The sequence below is a fragment of the Oxyura jamaicensis genome, chromosome 13 (assembly GCF_011077185.1).
Source record: "Oxyura jamaicensis isolate SHBP4307 breed ruddy duck chromosome 13, BPBGC_Ojam_1.0, whole genome shotgun sequence".
Taxonomy (NCBI): domain Eukaryota; kingdom Metazoa; phylum Chordata; class Aves; order Anseriformes; family Anatidae; genus Oxyura; species Oxyura jamaicensis.
The window spans coordinates 8,834,469-8,854,233 of NC_048905.1; the positions used below are offsets into that span (position 1 = coordinate 8,834,469).

The 19,765-nt window shown below is 53.7% G+C and overlaps 1 protein-coding gene and 1 long non-coding RNA gene across 3 annotated transcripts in view; both read left to right on the plus strand.

Moving 5' to 3' along the window:
• STK10 (serine/threonine kinase 10) overlaps positions 1-19,765 on the plus strand; it is a 47,766-nt gene that overhangs the window by 8,323 nt on the left and 19,678 nt on the right. Inside the window, exons 2-3 of one of the 2 annotated variants that reach the window (XM_035338346.1) lie at positions 3,520-3,684; positions 18,579-18,627. In XM_035338346.1, the coding sequence (XP_035194237.1) occupies positions 3,520-3,684; positions 18,579-18,627 (214 nt within the window). Of the gene's footprint in view, positions 1-3,519; positions 3,685-18,123; positions 18,271-18,578; positions 18,628-19,765 lie in introns of those variants that run through there. The other variant, XM_035338347.1, reaches the window with a different exon arrangement.
• LOC118173614 lies at positions 4,078-7,468 on the plus strand. The gene is made up of 2 exons (XR_004754309.1): positions 4,078-4,212; positions 6,639-7,468. It is a non-coding gene; the product is annotated as an uncharacterized LOC118173614 (long non-coding RNA).

The window sequence follows — 19,765 nt, forward strand, 5'->3', positions numbered from 1 at the left end:
CCTGGCACTGTGTCCCCTCGCTCCAGGCCGGCAGCTTACAGACCTGGAGATGCAGGTTACCCCTGCAAAATTGCTGGCTAGGCTTTTTGGGGTTGGAGCAGGATGTATTTTGCGTTGTGCTGATGTCTCAGGACAGATTCTGTCCTATTGCACAAGGACAAGCAGAAATCAGAAAAGGCCTTTAAGCCCTGAAGCATCATCCCATGCCTCAGATGTCTGAAACTGGCTTGTGGGGATGGCACTGTAAGCATTTGGCCTATTTAGCATCCAAACAAACCTTCCTGGAAGAATAACTCTGTTGTAATACGTCGTATGCAGGAAAATACCAGCAGAGAAGCTGGAGGAAATTGCCAGATGTGAGTTCCAGAGACCGCAGGGCAGGCTTAGCCAAAACCTGACGCTGCCTGTATGAATCTGGCTGGCTCGCCCAGCTTCGGGGGCTGGCTGGCTGCTGTGAGGGGCTGTGACACAGCCGTCTGCCTTTCGGGGGGGACAGCTGTCCCTCGGTGTGCTGGGGGGCTCCTATGACAGGAAGGCTGGGTTTGGGCTCAGTGGGATCGTGGGCAGCTCAGCAGGGGTCAGAGGTGCCTCCTCGTGGAGTCTTGGTCCCCTCGGTGGCAGCTGTGTGGGAACCAGTCTCCCGTCTGTGCTCTAAGGGGTCATGCTGGAGGAGATGTGTTTTCAAAGATCTGCAGCTCAGCTCTCGGTCTCAGGTCACCTTCCTGCTTCAGCTGCTGCTCTCATACGGGGCCGTGAGGCATTTCGGTTCCTCCTGGGAATTGTGCTCCCACGGCACGTGAGAGCACTCGCTTGTAGCAGAGACATTACTGCAAGGCCAGGGGGCACAGGGAGGGCTCCTGCCCGTGCTGCCTCCTCGCATCCCCACCCGCTTGAATTTGCTGTCGCTATTTCAAAGGCTCATGGTCTGGTGTTTAGAGTGTGTGATGTCCTGAGCTGGTTTCTCCTCAGAGATGATGGTCTCACTTCTGCCAGCGTGACCAAGCCGCCTGACTGCTGGTAGCTTGATTTCACCTGAGGTGTGTTTGAGCTGGATGTGAGGCAGTGTGCTAGGGGCTCATATCTAGAAAGGAAGTGATATCCGCAGGTTGCTGGGCCGTTATTCGCAGGGGTAGCGATGGGTAAGATCAGACTGCCACCGCCAAGCACGTGGGTCACAGTGGCTCCCCTGCCCACAGCTTGCAGCCCCGTGTGCAAAGCTGCATCCTCCAGGTCTTTGTTCAGAGCCTCTGAAACACACAGCACAGGAGAGGAGACCTATGTTTGGGCAGGAGACCTTCACAATACAGTTCTTCTTCACCTTCTTTGCAGAACGAGCCCTGCCATGTGCGTGGAGCAGCTCTGCACCCGCTCCTGGTGGCACCAGCGGTGGCCCCGCGGGGTGGCAGCCTGCCTGCCCTGTGCCAACAGGGGCTGTGGGTTAGGTGGATGCACAGACCACAGGGACTGCGTGTCCCATGGGGGTGAACACCCTGCATGCTCCAGGCTCTCAGCCCCAAAGTTCTTCAGGCGCCTTCAGGGCCCCAGAGTCCTGGCAGGGCTGAGCTGGCTCAGACCCTGTGTGTGTGATAGCTGACCTCAGAGGGAAGCCCCACCTTCTCTCACAATATTTACTTCCCCTCCTTGGATCTCTCCCAAGGCCCTAAGTGTATAGCAAACACGGTGGGGCACTTCTTATGGTGCTTGGGAAGTGCTGTGCTTTCCCCAGAACTCCACTTCTCCCCTTACACCTCGCCCCAGCCTGCCTGCCCTCCTCAAGGTTGCTGGTGGCAACTTATTAAGGCACAAACTTGAGCAAAGGAAAAAAAAAAAAAAAAAAACAGCACACAAATCAACTATTTTCTTCTGAAACCAGCTTGAGCTGCTGTCTTGCATTTGAGCAGCAAGCCCAGGTGGAAATGGGTTTGTCCCCTGTCGTAAAGATCCAGCTGTGCGTGCCAACCAGTGTGAATTCAGCAAGCCTTCAAAACCCAGCAGAGAGGCAGGGCTCCCCTGTTTTCCCTCCCTCCCTCCGTTATATGGCTTTTCCCTCCTTCCCTCCTGCCCTCCCCAGCCTGTTTGGCAGTACACAGCCCCGCTCTCACCTAAGCCTTGTAAAACTGCTCAGCGGGGCTCGGGGTGTTTACACTAGGAATTAATCCTACTGTAAGCTCCCGCCTAGGTTTTCCAAACACAGATACGTAAACTGCAAAGCAGTCAGAAAGGTCCCAACTGTTCCTACAGCGCGAGCATCCCTGCCAGGGCTTCCTCCCCCAGGAAGCAGTCGTGATCCCAGCTGGGGCTCTGCAGCCCGGAGGGGACACGATGAATGGAAAACGGGCAAGGAACTGAAATCCTGCCCTGGGGGCTCTTCTGTGTGGGTGGAGGAGCGGGGTGAGGGAGCTAATGGGGATTTCTCAACCTGCTGATTCAGTGCACTTCAGGGAACGGTGCTGAGCTCCTGAGTCAATGTCTGCTGTCTCGCAGTGACACGGCTGATAGCGGAGCCCTTTGACTCTTGCAAACTATCTTTTTCACTTGGCTGTGGACTTCCATTTTTTTGGCAGAAGTTGTGCAAATTTCCAATTGAAAAATGCAAATTTGCCCTGACAGCTTTGGGGAGGGTTGTGGGCAACGCTGGGTGGAGAGCCCCTGAGCAGCAGCAGCGTGTGGTGCCTCCAGCAATAGCAGCCACCTTCTGTGCTTGGCATCTGCAGGCGGAGCTGCAGGCAACCTGGGGCGAGGTCAGAGTCACCGACCCAATGTCACTAACGGAGTTGTTGTAAGGAAAGGGGAGAGAAAGTCAGCAAAGGTTTCCCAAGCAGCAGAAGAGGTTTGGGCAGGTTTCTAGCTATTTGGTGAAGCAGGTTGCAATAAGCAGGTTAAAGGGGTTATGTGAAATGGAGGGGGCAACCAGGAGGACATGTGGAGCATTTTTCTTACTGTGGTCTGAGCCATTTGCTGAAATGCAACAGCAGAAATGTTGGCCAGGCCTGGAAAATGCACCCTTCTTGTTGCTTTCCCTGCCAAGGAGGACATCCCTACGTTTCCATCACACATTGCAGAAAAGTCCTGGTGAGGAAAGGAGTGTAGGGATGCTCAGGGCTGTTGACAGTTCACATCTGTATGGTTCACATCTGAATTTGGTTGGATTTTGGAGATACTGCCTACAGCATTATCAGAGGGCCTCTAGATTCTGAGATTTTCTTGCTTCCATCTCTTCTTATACTACAAACAATAGGAAAACTAGGAAAAAAACCTCCTTGTCCAAAAGCATCTTTCTCTCCATGATGGGAAACGATGTGGGTATTAGAGACTGAAGGGAGGATGCTTTGGCCCCTGCACAGCATTCATCCTCCTTCCAAAGCTTTGGGCAGGCTGAGGGAGCAGCGAGGCAACTGCAAGCTTCCTGCACTTGTCTTGTGGATGGTGCTGGGCATGCATCAGCCGAGCAGGAACTGTGCAAGTACTGCGTGTTCTGGCTCTCCTCACCTCTGTACTCATACGGGTTTTGTCTTGCAGGCTAAGAATAAGGAAACCGGTGCCTTAGCGGCTGCCAAAGTCATTGAAACAAAGAGTGAAGATGAACTGGAGGATTACATGGTGGAGATCGAAATACTGGCAACCTGCGATCACCGGCACATCGTCAAGCTGCTGGGAGCATTTTACTGGGACGGCAAGCTCTGGGTAAGAGACTCACGGTGTGTGACCTGTACGGCTGCACGCTTCTCACTTGGCAGGGAGGAAATGGCTAATGCACAGTGAAGCAGAACCTCTGGAGCAGCTCGAAGCCTCGGTGTGAGCTAGAAATGACTCACAGGCCGTGCTCTGCTCGCTGCTTGAACAGGGCCTGGATTTTCCCCGCTTTCTTTGATAGGCAAACTATGTTCTAACTCGAGCTGGTTATAAATAGCCCAGGGAAGTTCAAGAGATCTTCACTGTGAGTTGAAAACCAGAGCTGTTCAATTTTTCTCCTTTTGGACATTGTGAGGGTAGAAAAGGCAGCACCGATGAGAGCCTTTCTTCCCCACTCAGACACTCGGTTTTACGCCTTTTTTTCACGCCTTATTCAGTTCAGCAACTGTAATGCACAATGGACAGTCACAGCTCAGTTCCCCTGGCTGTGGAGGTTTGGGGACACAAAATGCAACCCCGCGGGCTAGTGCAAGGGCTAGTCATTCTGGGCTGTTCCTGCTGTTTCCCCAAGCCCAGCAGGTATGCTTTTTTTCACCCCATCATTTTCTGTTAATTCCTCAGCACCAGGAGAAGGTTGGTGTGAAAGGTGCTTTTCTGTGTGCTGCTATGGGACAGGTGCAGGTTGCTGGAGAGTTTAAGGGCACATCCCCCTTAAACTGCATTTGCTGACTCCCTGGGGTAACTCCCTGTATGTGAGCCAGAGGTGTGCTTATTCAGCAGGCACTTTTTGCAATGCCATTATATATCAGTGTCCCTTCTTCAAAAAAAAAAAAGCACTGATGAGGCCCACAGCTTCTCTGTGACATCCCATTCAGATGGGCTGCAGCGCTTGGAGCTTCTTTCTGTGCGTTTTTATGCTGCAAGGGAGAAGGGTTGCAAGTTGGTGGGAGATTTGGTACTTGGATGGCTGCTAATCGTGATGCTGAGACGTGGGCATGTTAAAGCACAAAAGTAAATATGTGCTGTTCTAAGGAAGTGGAAGGCAAACATCTTTCATAGGAGGGGACTCAGGATTTGGACAGATTGCAACTGCAGCAAAATAAATCCTGGCAAAATTAAAAAGGCAAATATATACTGAGCCTGGGTGAGAGATGAGGCTGCCTTATGTTCCACTCTGCTCTACTGCTTCTTCCCTCCCTGTTCCCTCCTGGTCTGCCCAAATTTTGCACGCTGACCTTGCTGAAATGTCAGCCCCCTCCCCTTTCCCTTCCACCTCCTCCCCGCAATAGGAAGCTTTGCCTTCCTTCCTGAAGGGAAAATGGATTGCAGATCTTCTCTGCTCCGCTTTTGTCTGAGAAGTGCTTTGTAATGTCATATGCTCGCCGACCTACTAAAATTAAACTGCCTCTTTGAAGCTAATGGAACAAGAGCCTCCTGTATGAGGCTGTCCCGTGAGGGCAGGCATTACAGCCCCGTCCATTGTTTTGGGGAGAGGATCGTCCTCTTTATTTAATTGTTTGAGTGGCATTTGCATTTCAGTGCTCAGGCTGTTCTTATTAATGCTCTAGTGTTTTGCTGGCTCTGAGGGAAGTAAATAAGCCAGGCTGTTATCCTGCTGGAAGGCTTCTAGTCACTACCAGGTTTTCCCAAACCTCAAAGACTTCTGCTTCTTGGTCACTGGCGTTGCAGGGACATAAATTCTGCCTTTCTTTGTCTAGCCTGCCCCATCCCATCACAATTTCTGCCTGTGCTGTCATTTTGGCCGGTGCTTTCCTGCACCATTTGCAAATGGACTATTTGCAAGGTGGGTTCGTGGACCTGTGGCTCAGGCTGGGGGCACGCTTCTCGAGCAGGGCCGTGCTTTCAGGTTTGCTTGTGCTCGCTGCCTGGCGTGGAAAAGCGATGTTCAAAGCGAGGAAGGGGCAGGAGCCATCGCACAGCCACGCGAGGGGAGCAGACGTGCCCTGCCTCCCGGATGGCAGGAGGAGCACTTGGGCTCTGAATAATTTATGGCTTGGTCTGTGCCACAAGGGCTCTCAGCTGACGGTACTGAGAGGGGCTCTTGCTAAATCAGTCTGTTGGCTGTTCCCTGGCTCTTGAACTAACAGGGAAAACGTGTGAGGACACCTGGCCTTTGGAGGTGGCCACCGCTGCCCGTGGGGAGCCAGAAGGGGACGTGCAATATTAATGTAGCAAAAGTCTTATGTGCAAAGGGAAGTAGTGTGTCCTGGAGCATCTTTAGGTACATAGCACTGAAATGAAAGCAGCAAATTGCTCTGGCACTTATCACCCACAACATAGCAAAGCCTACTACTAAGCATGGGCTGGACTTGGAGGATCCCAGTGAATCCTCAGGAATACAGTTCATGATGTGACAGCATCCAGCATGAAATTCCTTTGCATATAAATCCTTTGCAGAGATGCGGTGCCCTCAGCCAGGGGTTGCTGTCTCGTTCCATTCCTCCCCCATCTTCTGTTCTTTGCTTGTGGCAGAGGCTAAGCAGCCTTGTGCTGGTTAAAAACAGCCCAGAGAGGTTTGCAAAACTGCAGTGTTGGGAGCTCTCATGATTTTTCTTTTATTTTTATTATAAGCCCTGTGGCATTTGATGTTCTTTTGCATAAATCCCAGCTGCTGGAAATAGGGGCACCAAATGAAAGCTGAGAATCTTGAGCTATTTAAAAAAAAAAAAAAGTCTGGTTTTGCCCTTGTGGCTAGGCCACATTTTTGTCTTTTTTTTTTTTTTTTTTGTGAAGGGTGATGTAGGACTTTGAGACACAAAGGCCACAAGATACCCCCTCACCCAACACATGTGCAACTTTTTAAAGCTGTTTTGCAGTTGAGGAATGGCACTAAGTTCTGGGTTTTGAACTCTTGGAATCAATGGTGCTGAATTCGTGCTGATAGCATTTAGTACATGGGAAAGAAAAACAACAGACCTCGCGTGCCGTGTCCCTCTTGTGACTTACGGTTTCTTTGTTTTTTCTTTCCAAAACAACACAAAAAGACTGAGACCTCAGAGGAAGGGAGGGCCTTTTGATCTGCTTCTGGGTATCTCTGCTGCTTCCGAGTGCCTCCTCTTGCAGACAGCGGAGCGATAAGAGACGGGGAGGAGAGCCTCGTTTGGACTGAGGAGTTCTGGCACTCCTGCAGGAGATCTCTGCTCCCAGGACACCCTGGTGTCCCTACACACAGCGGCATCCCTGCTGCAGAGCCTGTCGAGATGCTCCAGCACCGGGTCTGCAGGGTGCTGCTGAAATTACTCAGTCTGTCATCTGGCCCTAGGTATTTAACGCGACTCCTCCAGTGGCTGTACAGCTTTGCTGGTGAAGCACGAGGGAATTCTTTCTTCCCCCCGCTCCTTTTCTACAAACCATGGTTGCTATAGCAAATGGACTTCTGAATAAACAGATGTTTCCTGGAGATCAAAGCAAAAATCAGTGTACCATGCAGGTAACCCTGCCTTGCTGGAGCATTTTGGGGATGGTTAATTTAATCAGCTTAGAGTTTCTTCTCGCTGGCCTGCTGTGTGGGTATGCAACTCGTACAGCTTGCAGATAGACCAGCTTTGTAGCTAGTCTTTGTACCTCCCTTACAAAAGCATTTTGCATTTTCTGTGGGCAGGCCCTGACCTGTTTAGCCGGGGACTTTTTGGATTGCCACCCCTTTGATATGGATGTTGACTGGAGACTTGGGCATTCTTGAAAATCCTGTATCATAAAGAAATGTTCATTATCCCATGCACTAGACTGCTGGGCTATGTAAAGCATCTGCAGCTTTTAATTCTCTTAAGTAGAAATACTTTTTCTGTAAAACAAACAGAAAAAGCTGATAACTGTATCGGGCTCCTTAAGATTTTTATTAACAAGAGGAGGCGATTACAACCTGCAGGAATGTCTTGCAGGGCGAGCAGCCAGAACCATGGCTGGGTGCAGGCAGAGGACCCCAGCACAGGATTGCCGTGGCAGAACAGGGCTCTGGGCTTCAGCTGTTGGTCCCTGTGTGCTCTGAGAGATGTTCGTGTGCCTTTACAGTTTCACTTGGCAGGAGCTTTGCAGTCCAAACTGGCCCTTCCTGCTTGGCCTCACGCTCTTGAAGCTTTGTACCGAGCTTCCTCCCCGAAAGTGCTCAGACTGTTGCTTGCAGCTTGTAAGAGCCAAACCCTGCGTGGGGTTTGAGAGCAGCACAGCCCCCGAGCACAGCTCTGCTGTCGTGCTCATTGCAGCTGCCACGACACGGTGTCTGTGCTGACCGGGTCGCACCTCAATGCAGAAACACAAAGCAGTGCCAGAACTGGGAGCTTTGTTAAATACCTGGCCAGCCTCTTACAGAAACAAGCCTTGCCTTTCTCCTCCTCCTTTTCCCTAGCTACACAAACTTAAATTCATGCCAGTTTTGGCTGCAAAATGGTCGCTGTAACTTCTGCAGGGGATGGATAGGCGAGGAGAAGATGCGTGCAGACGTTGCTGCTCGAGCTGTGTCTTCAGCAGCTGGGACTCAGGTGGGTGTCTGGAGGTAAATCCTCCTTCCCTGCCAGCCCCCTGCAAAGCAGGAAGGCTGATCTCTGCCTCTCGTCCATGTTTTTTTGCTGCCTTTCCCAAAGCTGTGGAGCTCTATGTTGTCTCCTGCCCTCCTCACTGCTGTAAAGCCAGGCAGCTCGTTGCACAGCAGTGGGGACAACATATCTGCTGCATCTTGTGAATGTGAGCAAAGCTTTTGGGCTCCTGGCAATTCTCTGAAATCCTGGGTAGAGCTGGAGCCTTCTCTTGAAGCAGGGATTGCCACGGAGCAATTCTGATCAAGCACCAGAAATGATTTATGCAGTGGGAGAATTACCATAGCAAAGCCAAGTTCAAGAGCGCTTCCACAGGTAGCAACACGACGACACAAACTAAAAAAGGAGCCTTTGTGTATCACCCTCTGTAGAGGATAACGTTGCAATAAAAGGTTACTGAAGCTCTCATAATGCCTTGTGATTACATACCCTTGTCATATATATGCTGCAGAACGCTTTTGTAAAAGAGACCAAGTGTCATTATCCCGGTTATTAAAAGGGAGAGCTGAGGCACAGACAAGAATTTGCCTAAAATTTACCCAGCAGGTAAGTGGTACCTGGGAATAAGTCCTGTGAGCTGCACCCCACTCCGGGGTTATAACCATGAGGCCATAGATTTATGAAAAGAAGGTGGCAGACAACAAGCCTGTAGGCAAATTCACTTTCAAAGCTTTTTTAAAACTTTGTTTAGAAATGAATCTCAGTGAGCCACAACCCCACTGGGCTGGCTTACCAAAGGAAATGCTAAGGAACTACGTTTGCATTTAAATGAATATTTATGAGCTACCTGTGTATAGGAGGCAGTGCCTTGAAGCCCAGCTATGCCCTTGAATGAGTGATAGGCTGCAGTTTTAGAGGTTGGTTTCTTTTTTTTCCCCTTCAGATATAGCCTGCAAGTTTTCATCTGGGAGGGAGGGAGGGATGTCACTCCACAGACCTCATGGCCTGGGCTGGTTTCCATTGGCTTCACAGCCCTCACTGGAGTAGTTAAGCAGCGATGCTCTCATCCTCTGCGATGGATCCAGGCAATTCTGGGGATGAGCTGAATGAAAAAATGCTTGCAGGGAGAGGCTAGGCAAGAATGGAAAACCTGCCAAGTCCTTTGCCTCTCCTTCAGTGAGGTGTCCTCACGGACATGCAGCCAGGCGCTGGCACTGCTGGCTGTTCATGAGGCTTGTCCAGGGTCAAACTCCACCTCTCATGGTGAGCTCTGCCCTCCTGGGAGGCATCTTCTATCTTGGGTGATGCCATGAACTTGGGGCACTTGAGGTCACTGAACTGTCTCACTGAAGAGGCAAATTTGCTTCTTAGCTATCTGTATTTTAAACAATTTTGTGCTTTTTGCTGCCCGTCCAGAGATAAATGCCCTTGGTGAGCTGAGTGGCCTCAAAACACTGATTAACCTGGTGAGAGAAGGGGGATCCCACCCGCTTTGCCCTGTGCCTGGGCAGAGAGGCATTGCCTCGGTGTTCTTCTGGTTTCTACAGCAAGGGAGAGCACCAGCCAGGCGTGGTGCTGGGAGCTGCTCAGCCTCATGCGTGGGTTGCTGGATGAGCCCCTCGTCCCTGCAGGCATTGCTCACAAAGACCCTTGTACAGCACACTTCACCCTTCCAGCAGCACTCAGTGTCCAGCTGCCACCTCACTGCCCATGTTTCTTGCCCACCACTATTCCTCATCCCTCTGGGACACTGGTTAGGAAAGTCAGGAGCAGTGAACTCAGTAGGATTATCATCGCCCTTATCAAAAGCAACAAAGGGCTCTGTGTGATTCTAGCAAGGAGAAGGATGCTCTTTGCGATGTCAAAACCACGTGGTTAGCCCAAAAGGGGTTCTCACTTGCTCTGCCAAAATTACAGTAGGAATAGCAATATTTCTGCCAGCTGGGGGGAATTAGTTCAAGGAAATATTTGGTCATCTCGGAGTGATTTAGATGTGAAAGAATTCATCCGCAGTCTCCCTGTGATCACCAGGAAGCTCTGTGTTTCAAGAGGAGCATGCAGGGCGCCCTGGCTTTGCTCTTGATAACACTTTGTTCCGAAATTCCCCAGGACATGGGTTTCCTTGTGCCCTGCATCTTTCCCTCACTGGTTATGGAGACAGACCTTTTTTATTCCAAATATTTTTAATATTTTACTCTGAAAGTTATTTTGTTCAGAAGGAGAGGGAAGGAAAAAAAGGTTTATTATATTTAAAGTCTCTGAATGGTATCCTTGTCTATAAGGAAAATTGGCAAGCTCGGAACGCTCTCTTACAGAGATCTAATTATTTCACTTCCACCTACAGCATACTTGCTGTGTCAGGCAAGCTGTTGACATTTGTTCTCTGTGGTAGCAATGAGGGCTTCTGTATTGTTCCATGGCAGAACCAGCGTGTGCCGTGGCCAAAGGGGAGCATGGCACTGCTGGGGCTCTGCGGGTGCTCATTTGTCTGGGGCTGGTGAGCGATGGCTCACAGGTAACACCTCCATGCTCCGTTCCCCTCTTCCCTGCAGCCATTTGGCACACGCTGGGCGAAAAGCCTTGGGCAGGAGGCAGCAGCAGGAAGGCACGGGCACGGGGCTGTGAGCTGCCTCCTCGCTCTGCTGTGTGATGGAGGCTTGAGCCCTGGGTTTCGGATGGAGCAGGGGTGTGATGGTGGGACGGGTGCTCAGTAAATGAATCTTTACCAAGAAGCATGACCCTTGACTTGAAGGAGAGGGTAGGTGGGGCCAAACGATATTCAAAAAGCATGCCTGCCCCTGTGTGACGGGGAGAGGCAGGCTGTGTGCATGGGGCTCCGCCACGCTCCCACAGCTGTTTTGGGGAGGCTGGCCAGGAGTCCCTGCTCCCATCTCCTCTCGCAGCCTGCAGAGCAGCACAGCTTCAGCGTTAACCGCCAGAACTTGGGTCAGATGTCAACCGGACGGAGTAAAGGACATGCCCTTTGACCGTGGCTAAATGTGACTGTGACTAAATATATCGCTTTGTTCTTTCCATCGATGGAGAATTACTCTGTCCTGTGGGGTTTGTTTTGGTCACAGCTCGAGCTCCTTTCTCAGTACTTGGAGGTGTGCGGTCATCCAAAGCTTTCTCTGGGGCCACAAGGACGGGCTCAGCTGGTCAGCCCAGGGATGGGATCAGCTGTGCCTTCCTGAGGTCCACATCTGTCATTTGCCTGGGCGGCTTTGGGGCAAATGGCCATCGGTGTTCTCCTTGCTCCACCTTGTATTTGCTGCAGCCATCATGTCTGGACCAGGGGTGTCCTCTCCACGTGTTTTGTGCAGATCTTGGTCCCAATCCAGATGCTCCTGATCCTGCCAGAGACCTCTCAGTGCTGCAGTAATGATCAGGGTTCGAGAATGCAGCTAGCTGTTGCATCTCTGCCCTTTATTTTCCATGCTGTGTGTTACAGGGCTGAGTGGCAGTGTAGGATGCCAGCTGCAGCAAGCTCCTGGGTGACTTTGTTACCAAAAAAAATGGCTCAGAAAGCTGGAATTTGGAGCCCACTGAATGACTGCCAAAGGAACAGAGGAGAAAACCTTCTACTCTTGCGGAAACAGCCCCGAGGGCTGCAGGAGGATGCTTTTCAGGATTGCTCCATCCCTGCCTCTGAGTCGAGACCAAAAGCCCTGGGGACCGTCTGGGCCCTCTGTTTCCCCCTGCTCCCACGGGGCTGGGGAAGAGCCTGTCTCGCCCGCACCCCACGTGCTGCGGGGAGCGACCGCCGTGCCGCTGCTCCCCGAACCTCATCGCAGACGGGAAGGTCTAGACAGCTTCCTCCGACCCTCCTGTCCCTGCCCCGGCACCTCCAACGCCAGGAGAGTCACCCTTTGTCAAGGGTGAAACGGTGCCAGGGCTGGCTCCGTGGGGAGCCTCCGGGAAAGCCGGTCACCCCCGGGCTGGCCGTGCTGAAGGGAGGCTCTGTCCCGCACCGAGGCCAGGAAATGTTTTTGGTGGGTTGGGGCGGCTCACAGAGGGGCACTGTGCTCCCCAGCTGGGCTCCCCATGCGCAGCAGGGTGGGATGAGGGCTCGCCCGTGTGTTTGTGCAGAGCAGGATTGGAGAAGAGGGAGGAAGGCGCCGGAGGCTGCGACACCCATGCTGGTGGCGGAAGGGCGGTGCCGGGTTTCGGGGCTGAAGCCTTTGCAGTTGCAGCACAGCACTTGGCTGGCTGCCCCTTGGAGCAGGGCAGGGGGCTCTGCGGGGGGGACCAACCCCATGCGTGTCCCCAGCCCGTGTCCTGCTGCACAGCCAGTGGCAGGGACTGGCAGCAAGGGGGAAAAGTCTGTGCAGCTGCAGAGGCAAGTTGCTCAAGGCAGCGTTATGCTCAGCTCGGGCGGTGGCACGTGCCTTGCGGTTTTTACCCAAGGTGATGCTGCTCCGGACTGCCTACCCTGCGGCAAGAGGTCACAAGCTTCCCTTTTTGGGCAGTCCCCACACAGAGGAGAGGGGTCTGCTCTCTTGCTGCAAGCTGAAAAGCAGCTTTGTAGACATCTGTGTCATGGGGTGTCTTGCTTCTTCCTTCCACCCGCACCTCCTGGGACAGCCATGAGCAGGGGCTGGCCGTGGGGCTGAGCCGGGCTGTGCAGCCCCACTCCTCCTGCGTGAGCATAGAAGCTGAGTCCCTCACCTGGGTGTGCTGGGAGGAAAGAAGAGGAGCAGTGCCCAAGGGTGCTGGGGTTCTCTCAGTGGCAATCCCTGTTACCTGCTCCACACCATCCTCCTCACCCTTCCTTTATGTCAGGCAGCTCAGCTCCTCTGCACCACGAGAGCCTGGAGGCAGCTGGGGCCTCTGACTTGCTCAGGCTCCTTTCTTTCTCTGTTTCCCTTTTGTTGTGTTTCTGCTGAATGTGACAGATTTCTTCCGACTCGCTCTGCCCCCACCCTCCTATGTTTGCTTTTTCTTCTGCTTTTCCTGGAAGCGGGTGGGCGATGCCAGGAAGGCGCTGCCCGCGCCGAGGTCTGCTGTGCGGCGTTACCCACGCCTGCCGGCTCCATCCTCGTGCCAATCCCTGCCGGCAGGCAGGGCAGGGTGGGCAAACACAGGGAAACCCTGAGAAAGCAGAGGTGGAAAAGACTGAGCTACAGCATCCCTGTGGGAGCCGTGTGCCCACTCGGCATCCTGGAGAGAAGGGAAGGTGGAAAGGGTGCGATCACTGGCAATGTGGCAACCCAAAAAGCATTTTGCTTTAGTGTCTCGGTCTATGAACAGGGTGCAGTTTACTTTGCCATGTGCACGTTTCTTATTCCCCATATCCTTCTGCAGCAGTACAAGGCAGGAGAGCTGGTGGCTGTGCAGGAGGGCAGAGCCACGACAGTACGTGGGTGACGGCAGCAGCGCAGGGCACAGGGTGCTGACGCTGCCTTCTCCCCAGCAGCAGGCAGCCAGCTACACAAACCAAATGAAGCCCTTTCCTGCAGATTGCAGAGGAAATTGCTGAAGTGGTTCAGTTTTAAAGCAGTGTCAGCATGGGTCTGGGGGCAGAAGGATCCTGGGGACACAGAAAACCTCCTGTGCCTGCAGATGCACAAGGTGCGGTGTGAAGGGAGGTGGCCACGGTGCTCTGGAGCAATAAAGCAATGTGCAACGGCAAAAGCCATGCCACAGCAGGAGCCCCTGGTGCATTGGGAGTGAATGTGCTGTCAGCCGAGGGCTCCTCCATCCCAGAGGGACCTGGTGGCCTCCCTGCACAGCCTGCTGTGCTGCTGGGAAAAGCCTGGCTGCCCACGGGCCACTGCTGCCAGAGATGAGCTGCCCCCAGCTTTCCCAGCTGATTCTTTTTTTTTATTATTATTATTTTTTCCCTTTTTTTGTGAATAGAAGAGGCATTTCTCCAGTTCCCTGTTCCAGAGGGAACCGTTCATGGGCCTCTGCCCTCTGACATGCCAATGAGATGAGTAAGGACCTTGGCTGAGGGTGTGTCCTCTTAATCGGGCCTCAGCTGCAAACCTCAGTAAAAGTTCAGGGACATCAGCTGTCCCACCCCAGGCAACCATGCAGTGTTTGGTGAAATACCCTTCGAGATAAGCTTTTCTCACTCTTTGTCCCGTCATAGAAAGTTCCACGAGTTCCAACACACCCAGGGCAGAGCCCATCCTGGGAGGAGTGTGCCAGCTCCGTGTCCTACCCACGGGGACCGCAGTGCCTCTGCAGGAGATGCCATTCACACTTCGATCCAAAGCAGCAAAGGGCTCTGATCCATCCATGACACGTTTATTTTCCAAGCTGGTGTCCCCCTGCCACCTAACCCCAGGAGAGGGCTGGAAGGAGCGTCCTGCTGCAGTGTTGGATCTCTTGTTCTGACCTCCCACGTCATGTCTTGCTTGTTCAAAACACACAGTGCCTCTTTGCTCAGGTGCACCTGAACGCCTGCCTCTTTGGGAGCACTTAATTTAAGGCATTGTCTTTTCATACAAATACACATTATCCTTCTAGGGAACGCTGCGATCGCTGGACCCAGCGCTCAGACTGTGGCTCGGAGGTTTGGGAGGGCAGGCTCCTTCCTGTGTCTGCACACCGGGTGCCCAAATCCATTCCTGTGGGTGCAGCTCATACATCCCCGCTGAGCTGCGGACCCGGAGGGTTTTCTTGGCTGTGCTCTCAGAGCTGAGCTCTGCTGGGCTCTGGCTGTGTGGAAAGGCAGCCGGGCGTTGCTTTTTTTTCAGTGGCAGGCGCTAACGATGAATAATATCTGCACATGCCTGTGATATGTGGTTGCAACCGCCTTTGGGCTTATAAATGCACTTCTGGTGCGTTATTTTTACCTATAAATTTGGTGCGGAGGCAGGGGGGAGAGCTGGTGCTGCTGCTGCTTCCCCTCCGGAGTGGGTGCAGCAGGCGGGCTGAGGAAGTCCCTGGATTTCTTGCATGGAGGAAGTCGTTACAAACAGGATGTTTGCCCCAGGCTGCTCGCTGGAGACCCCGCAGCTGGCGCTCAGCCCCTCTCAGCCTGCTCCTGGGCCGTGGGGCTGCACGCCCAGCTCCTGTTCGTTGCAAGGAGATGCTTTTAGGGTGTCTGCATGAGGGCCAAGACCCCCACGGGCCTCCAATCTGTAGCTCACAGGACTGGAGGAGCACATTTGAGGCCAGGTGTGCGCTGTGCGGTGGTGCTGGGGCTCTGCAGCAAGCCCTGTCCCCCACGGCTCACCCATCGTGGGGAGAAGGCTGAGGGCAGCCGAGCACCGGCCTGGCGCGGGGCTGAGAGGCAAAGTGCAGCACCAAGATCACCGCCACTAGGGAAGACTGATCCAGCCGTGCCTTGGAGGCACATTAAAATGGTGTAGTCTGCCCATGAATCAAGGAACACAAAAACAGCCCTAAGTGAAGCATTAACCCATAGCCCCAGCCCTCGGGTCCATCTCCTAATTGCACAGGCTCTTGCCAACAGCTCTTTTTTTATCTTGTGCTTGTTCCTCATTGCAGGCAGAGCAGCGAGGTGCCCACCCTGGGGTGTCAGGCCCCACCTGACTGCTCCCCTGCCTTTTCCCTACACTGCAGGTGCCTCTGCAGCCTCCTGCAACCTCCAGCACGGGGAGGAGGCTGCGTGCTGCTGATACCTGGCCTGTGCCCCTACCTGGTTCGAAGGTGAAGCTTTTTTTTGAACTGGCCCTGCTCCTGAAAGGAAGATTTGTGTGTGTGAACTATAGGATTGGGGGTTGGATTTAATTAAATCAGGACTTCTGGGCTGAAACGAGCCCGTTAGGTTTTTTTGGATGTTCAGACTATCTAGCCACACCCATAATTATTCTTTGGCATCTCTGCCCTTGTTGAAAATGCATATTTTTAAATTTCCCATATTTTCCATATTCCCAGTGCCTGGCTTGCAGCCTGCTGTGCCTGCACTAACACACGCTCATGCTGTTTCAGAGGTACTGATTTCCCTAATATTCTCATCGCCAGACTGCGAACCAGAATGAAACTCAACGGAGATGAAATGCAGCCCACGCTGATCCAGAGCAGGGCCTGGCGTGCTCAGCCCTTCCCTGTGGAGAAGCTCAGCCTCCGTGCCCAGAGCCTCCTCCTGCTGTGCTGGCAGCTGTGCCGTGGGACAGGAGACCCCAGCACCCACCCTGCTGGGCTGTCACCGAGCTGTCTGCGCCCCGTTTCCCCCCAGAATTAAAAGTACAAGCTGGAGGATCTGCAGAAGGAGCTTTGGGAAATGCCAAGGATTACCTGGGACACTCAAAGAGCTGTGAGCATTTGCAACAGAAGTACCCGAGTCACCTGGATGCTGCGTTAGCAGCTGATTTGGACTGGGTTGCTTGAAGTTTTGGGACTCCTGAGATTCAAGAGCTGAGCCTGGTAGTGTGGAAGAGCTTCTCCTCAGGTCTCCTCTACTGATTGAACTAAGGGAGGCTGCTGCTTGAACCAAGGGACTGCCTTTCAGGCAGGTGGTTCCCAAGGAGCCTGGCTCCAGTGGGAGCAGGAAGGGATCGCTTCTGCAGGATGAGTAAAGCTGCAGCTGTGGCTCAGTGACGAGGCAGGATAATTTGTACGGGCAGGTTTTGGGCATGATGCACTTACAGGGGATCAGGTCTGCGCTGTGTTTGGGTGGGGACCCCAGCACATAGGCAGTGGCAGGAGGCAGTTCTTCACTTTGCTAGTGACATGCTGATGCGAGGTATAAACTCAAGCTGGAAAAAGTGCGGTAACATCATCGCCTGTTACCGTGAGGGCTCTGCTGGCTTCCTCCCTGCCAGATTTGTGCTCAGCTCTGAGTCAGTGCAGATTTGTTCTCCTGGTTTTCAAATAGTTTAAACCTATTCCCAGTTGCTTCTCTCCATCTGCCTGTTCCCCCAGCTGCTCAAAACGCTTCCCCGCTCCTGGCCTCTGGTTGTTCTTCTCGGCTTCCCCCACCAGTGCCTGTGCAATGCTGCCCAACCTGTCTGCAGCTCCCCTCTCGGCATCGCCTCCCCTCTCGCTTCTGGACTGGGGCCGATTCTCACGGCACCCTTGGAGGTGTGCTGCATCCCGGCAGGGAGCACCGGATCCTGCTGCCCCTTCTGCAGAACAAAGTCTTCCACCACAGTCCACGTCAGGAAAATACATTTCCCGTGTCCACGTGTAGGAACCGCGGGACGAAGGGCTGGGCTGTGGCTCGCCTGTTGCCGCAGGATGAGGCCATGGGAAAGAGGGAGCTCGGACCTCCTCCCTCGGCCACTGGTGCAGAGCTCGGATGGAGCAGGGCTGAGTTACGTGACCTCCCCTCGAAGGGCAGTTTCGGCTCAGGGAGCCGTGCTGGTAAACATCTCCTTTGCTGCGTTCAGCGCTCGTCCTCACGGTGACCTCTGGCATTTCACCTCTCCGGTATGTCACCCCGAGTCGCTGCCACGAGGAACAGAAGAGCTTGTCGGGGCATTAGGCTGTGAAGTGTCTCTTGTCCCTCTTAACCCCGGGCTGTTTGAATTGTTTCCTTTGCTTATCTGAGCAACCCCATCTGGGGTCAGCACCAATCTGTCCCCGAGGAACGATCCGACATAATTTCACGGAGGCAGGGGATGTGGGTGCGTGCTCTGGGCAAGCCTGTGCATTTGTGACATGAGGACTGGGGAGCTGCAGCCTGCACGGGGCCATGTCCCAAGCCTCACACCGAGGGACTCATTCCCTGGGACCTGCATCCCAAGTGCCTAAAGGTGCCTGCAAAGAGCTGATGCTCCTGAGTGCTTCATGCCGTGGTCTCTTGAAGGTGCTGGTAGCGGGGGGAGAAGTGGGGACAGGCAAGCGAACATGGGAGACTGGCAGGGCTCCGCTCGTGTCCCTGGGATACAAACAGCAACAATCCGGCCAATGTACTCGACCTCTTTATTGACATATTTTTCCCTCAAATTGCTCAAAGTCAAGAGAGCAATGAACTACTGAGTAATGGAGGGGAAAACAACAAAAAAGCAAAAAACAGACCCAAGCAGCCCTCCCCATCTCTTATTCGCCAAACAAAATCCTGCCTGATTTCTCCCAGCCACGTCAGCTCCCAGCTATGACAGCTATCTCATCCTGTTGGCGAGGCCACGCGTCTCTGGAGCAGCCCTCGCTCCAAAATGCTATCAAAAAAGATGTAAACAAACGCGGAGAGCGGAGCTGGGGGCGACTGCTCCGGACGGGCCTCCAGGTAGGGCAGCGAGGCCAGGCGCCGCTGCTGGGGCTGCGGGGTGCTCTGCTCCCCGGGGTGCTGCGGGCAGCCTCTCCCAGCCGGGTGCTGTGCAGGATCAGGCTCTGGGGCTGGGGTGATGGCTCGAGCTGGGGGTGTGCCCCTGGGAAGGCACGAGGAGGTAATTGAGGTCTGCGCGGTGCAAAGGGGCAGCTTTGCCACGTGGGGAAGTGGCAAAAAGAACGCTTTCGTTTCCTCGTCCCTACCCCGCGGGCTTTTGCTGGTGACACCCAGCCCTGACTGTGATTCCTCTGTCTTTGTTTTCCCAGATCATGATCGAGTTTTGCCCGGGAGGGGCGGTGGATGCCACCATGCTGGGTGAGTGCTGTGCTCCATGCCGTCCCTGCTGCTCCCAGCCCCGTGCCTGGGTCCTGCTCTGCGCTCGGGGCGCTGCCCACGAGCATCCAGCTTTGGGCATGCTTCCAGGTTTAACCTGAAGGCAGCAGACAGCTCAGGCTCTCCAGCTACTGTTTCTCTCCCATGAGTTTGCATATTTTCTTACCTGGAGCACAAGGTGTGGCATCCCCTGGGTGTTTCCTGAGCTATTTTTGATGTCCTTTTGTGATTTAAATGCTTCGGGGATCAGCAGATCACAAAGCATGGGGGAGAAAGGAGAGCCTAAATGAAAGGGGAAAGAGGTTTTAAATATTTATCTGCTTGCGGGTGCTCGGGATCCTGTTCCCACAGCTCCCTGGGGAGGGCACTGGGGCTGAGGCTCTGGATCTGGGCACCCATGGTGGTGATTCCCTCCGGATCCCCTTGCTGACTTCTCCGTATGGTATCGGTCATCTGGGGAAACAGCCCAAGCGTCCAAACAAACTGCAGTTTGCAGTAATTCCAGGAATCTTCCCGTTTTTAACTCCTCCCTTCCACGTAGAACCGCTGGGACTGGGAGCGGGTGGGTGTGCCCCAAAGCCACCCCCGGGCTGTGGGGACACGGGGAGGTGACAGGGAGGTGACATTCCCTCCTGGAGGGCAGCACAGCTCCCGGCTCCCACTTGTGCAAAGCCCCTGGGCCAGAGCCGTGTCTCCAGGGGGTTATTCCCTTTCAGGCCTCAGATATTTCCTAAGGCTTCACTTTCTCTTTATTTCCAAGAAAAGTGAGGCTGGACCCAAATTTATTGTTTTTGATTCAGCCCCTAAAACATGTGCCTCATTTAGGGAATTACTTAACAGTGGGTCCAGAGCACTGCAAGTACAAGTGCCTGTGCTGGAGGAAGCAATGCCTTCCCCCTGGAAAACCTGAGCAGGGTGCCCTGTCCCATGGGACACCAAAATCCCCTCGGCACTTTCCTGGGGTCATGGCAGTTGGTTCCTGGAGGACCTGGGAGGTGGCGTGGGAGAAGGGACCCCTGGGGAGTTGTGAGACCTGGCTGGGTGCTGTCACCTCCCAGCCGAGGGGCAGCACGAGCTGGGGGCTGCATTAACTGAGTTACCAGAAGATTACCCACTTGCT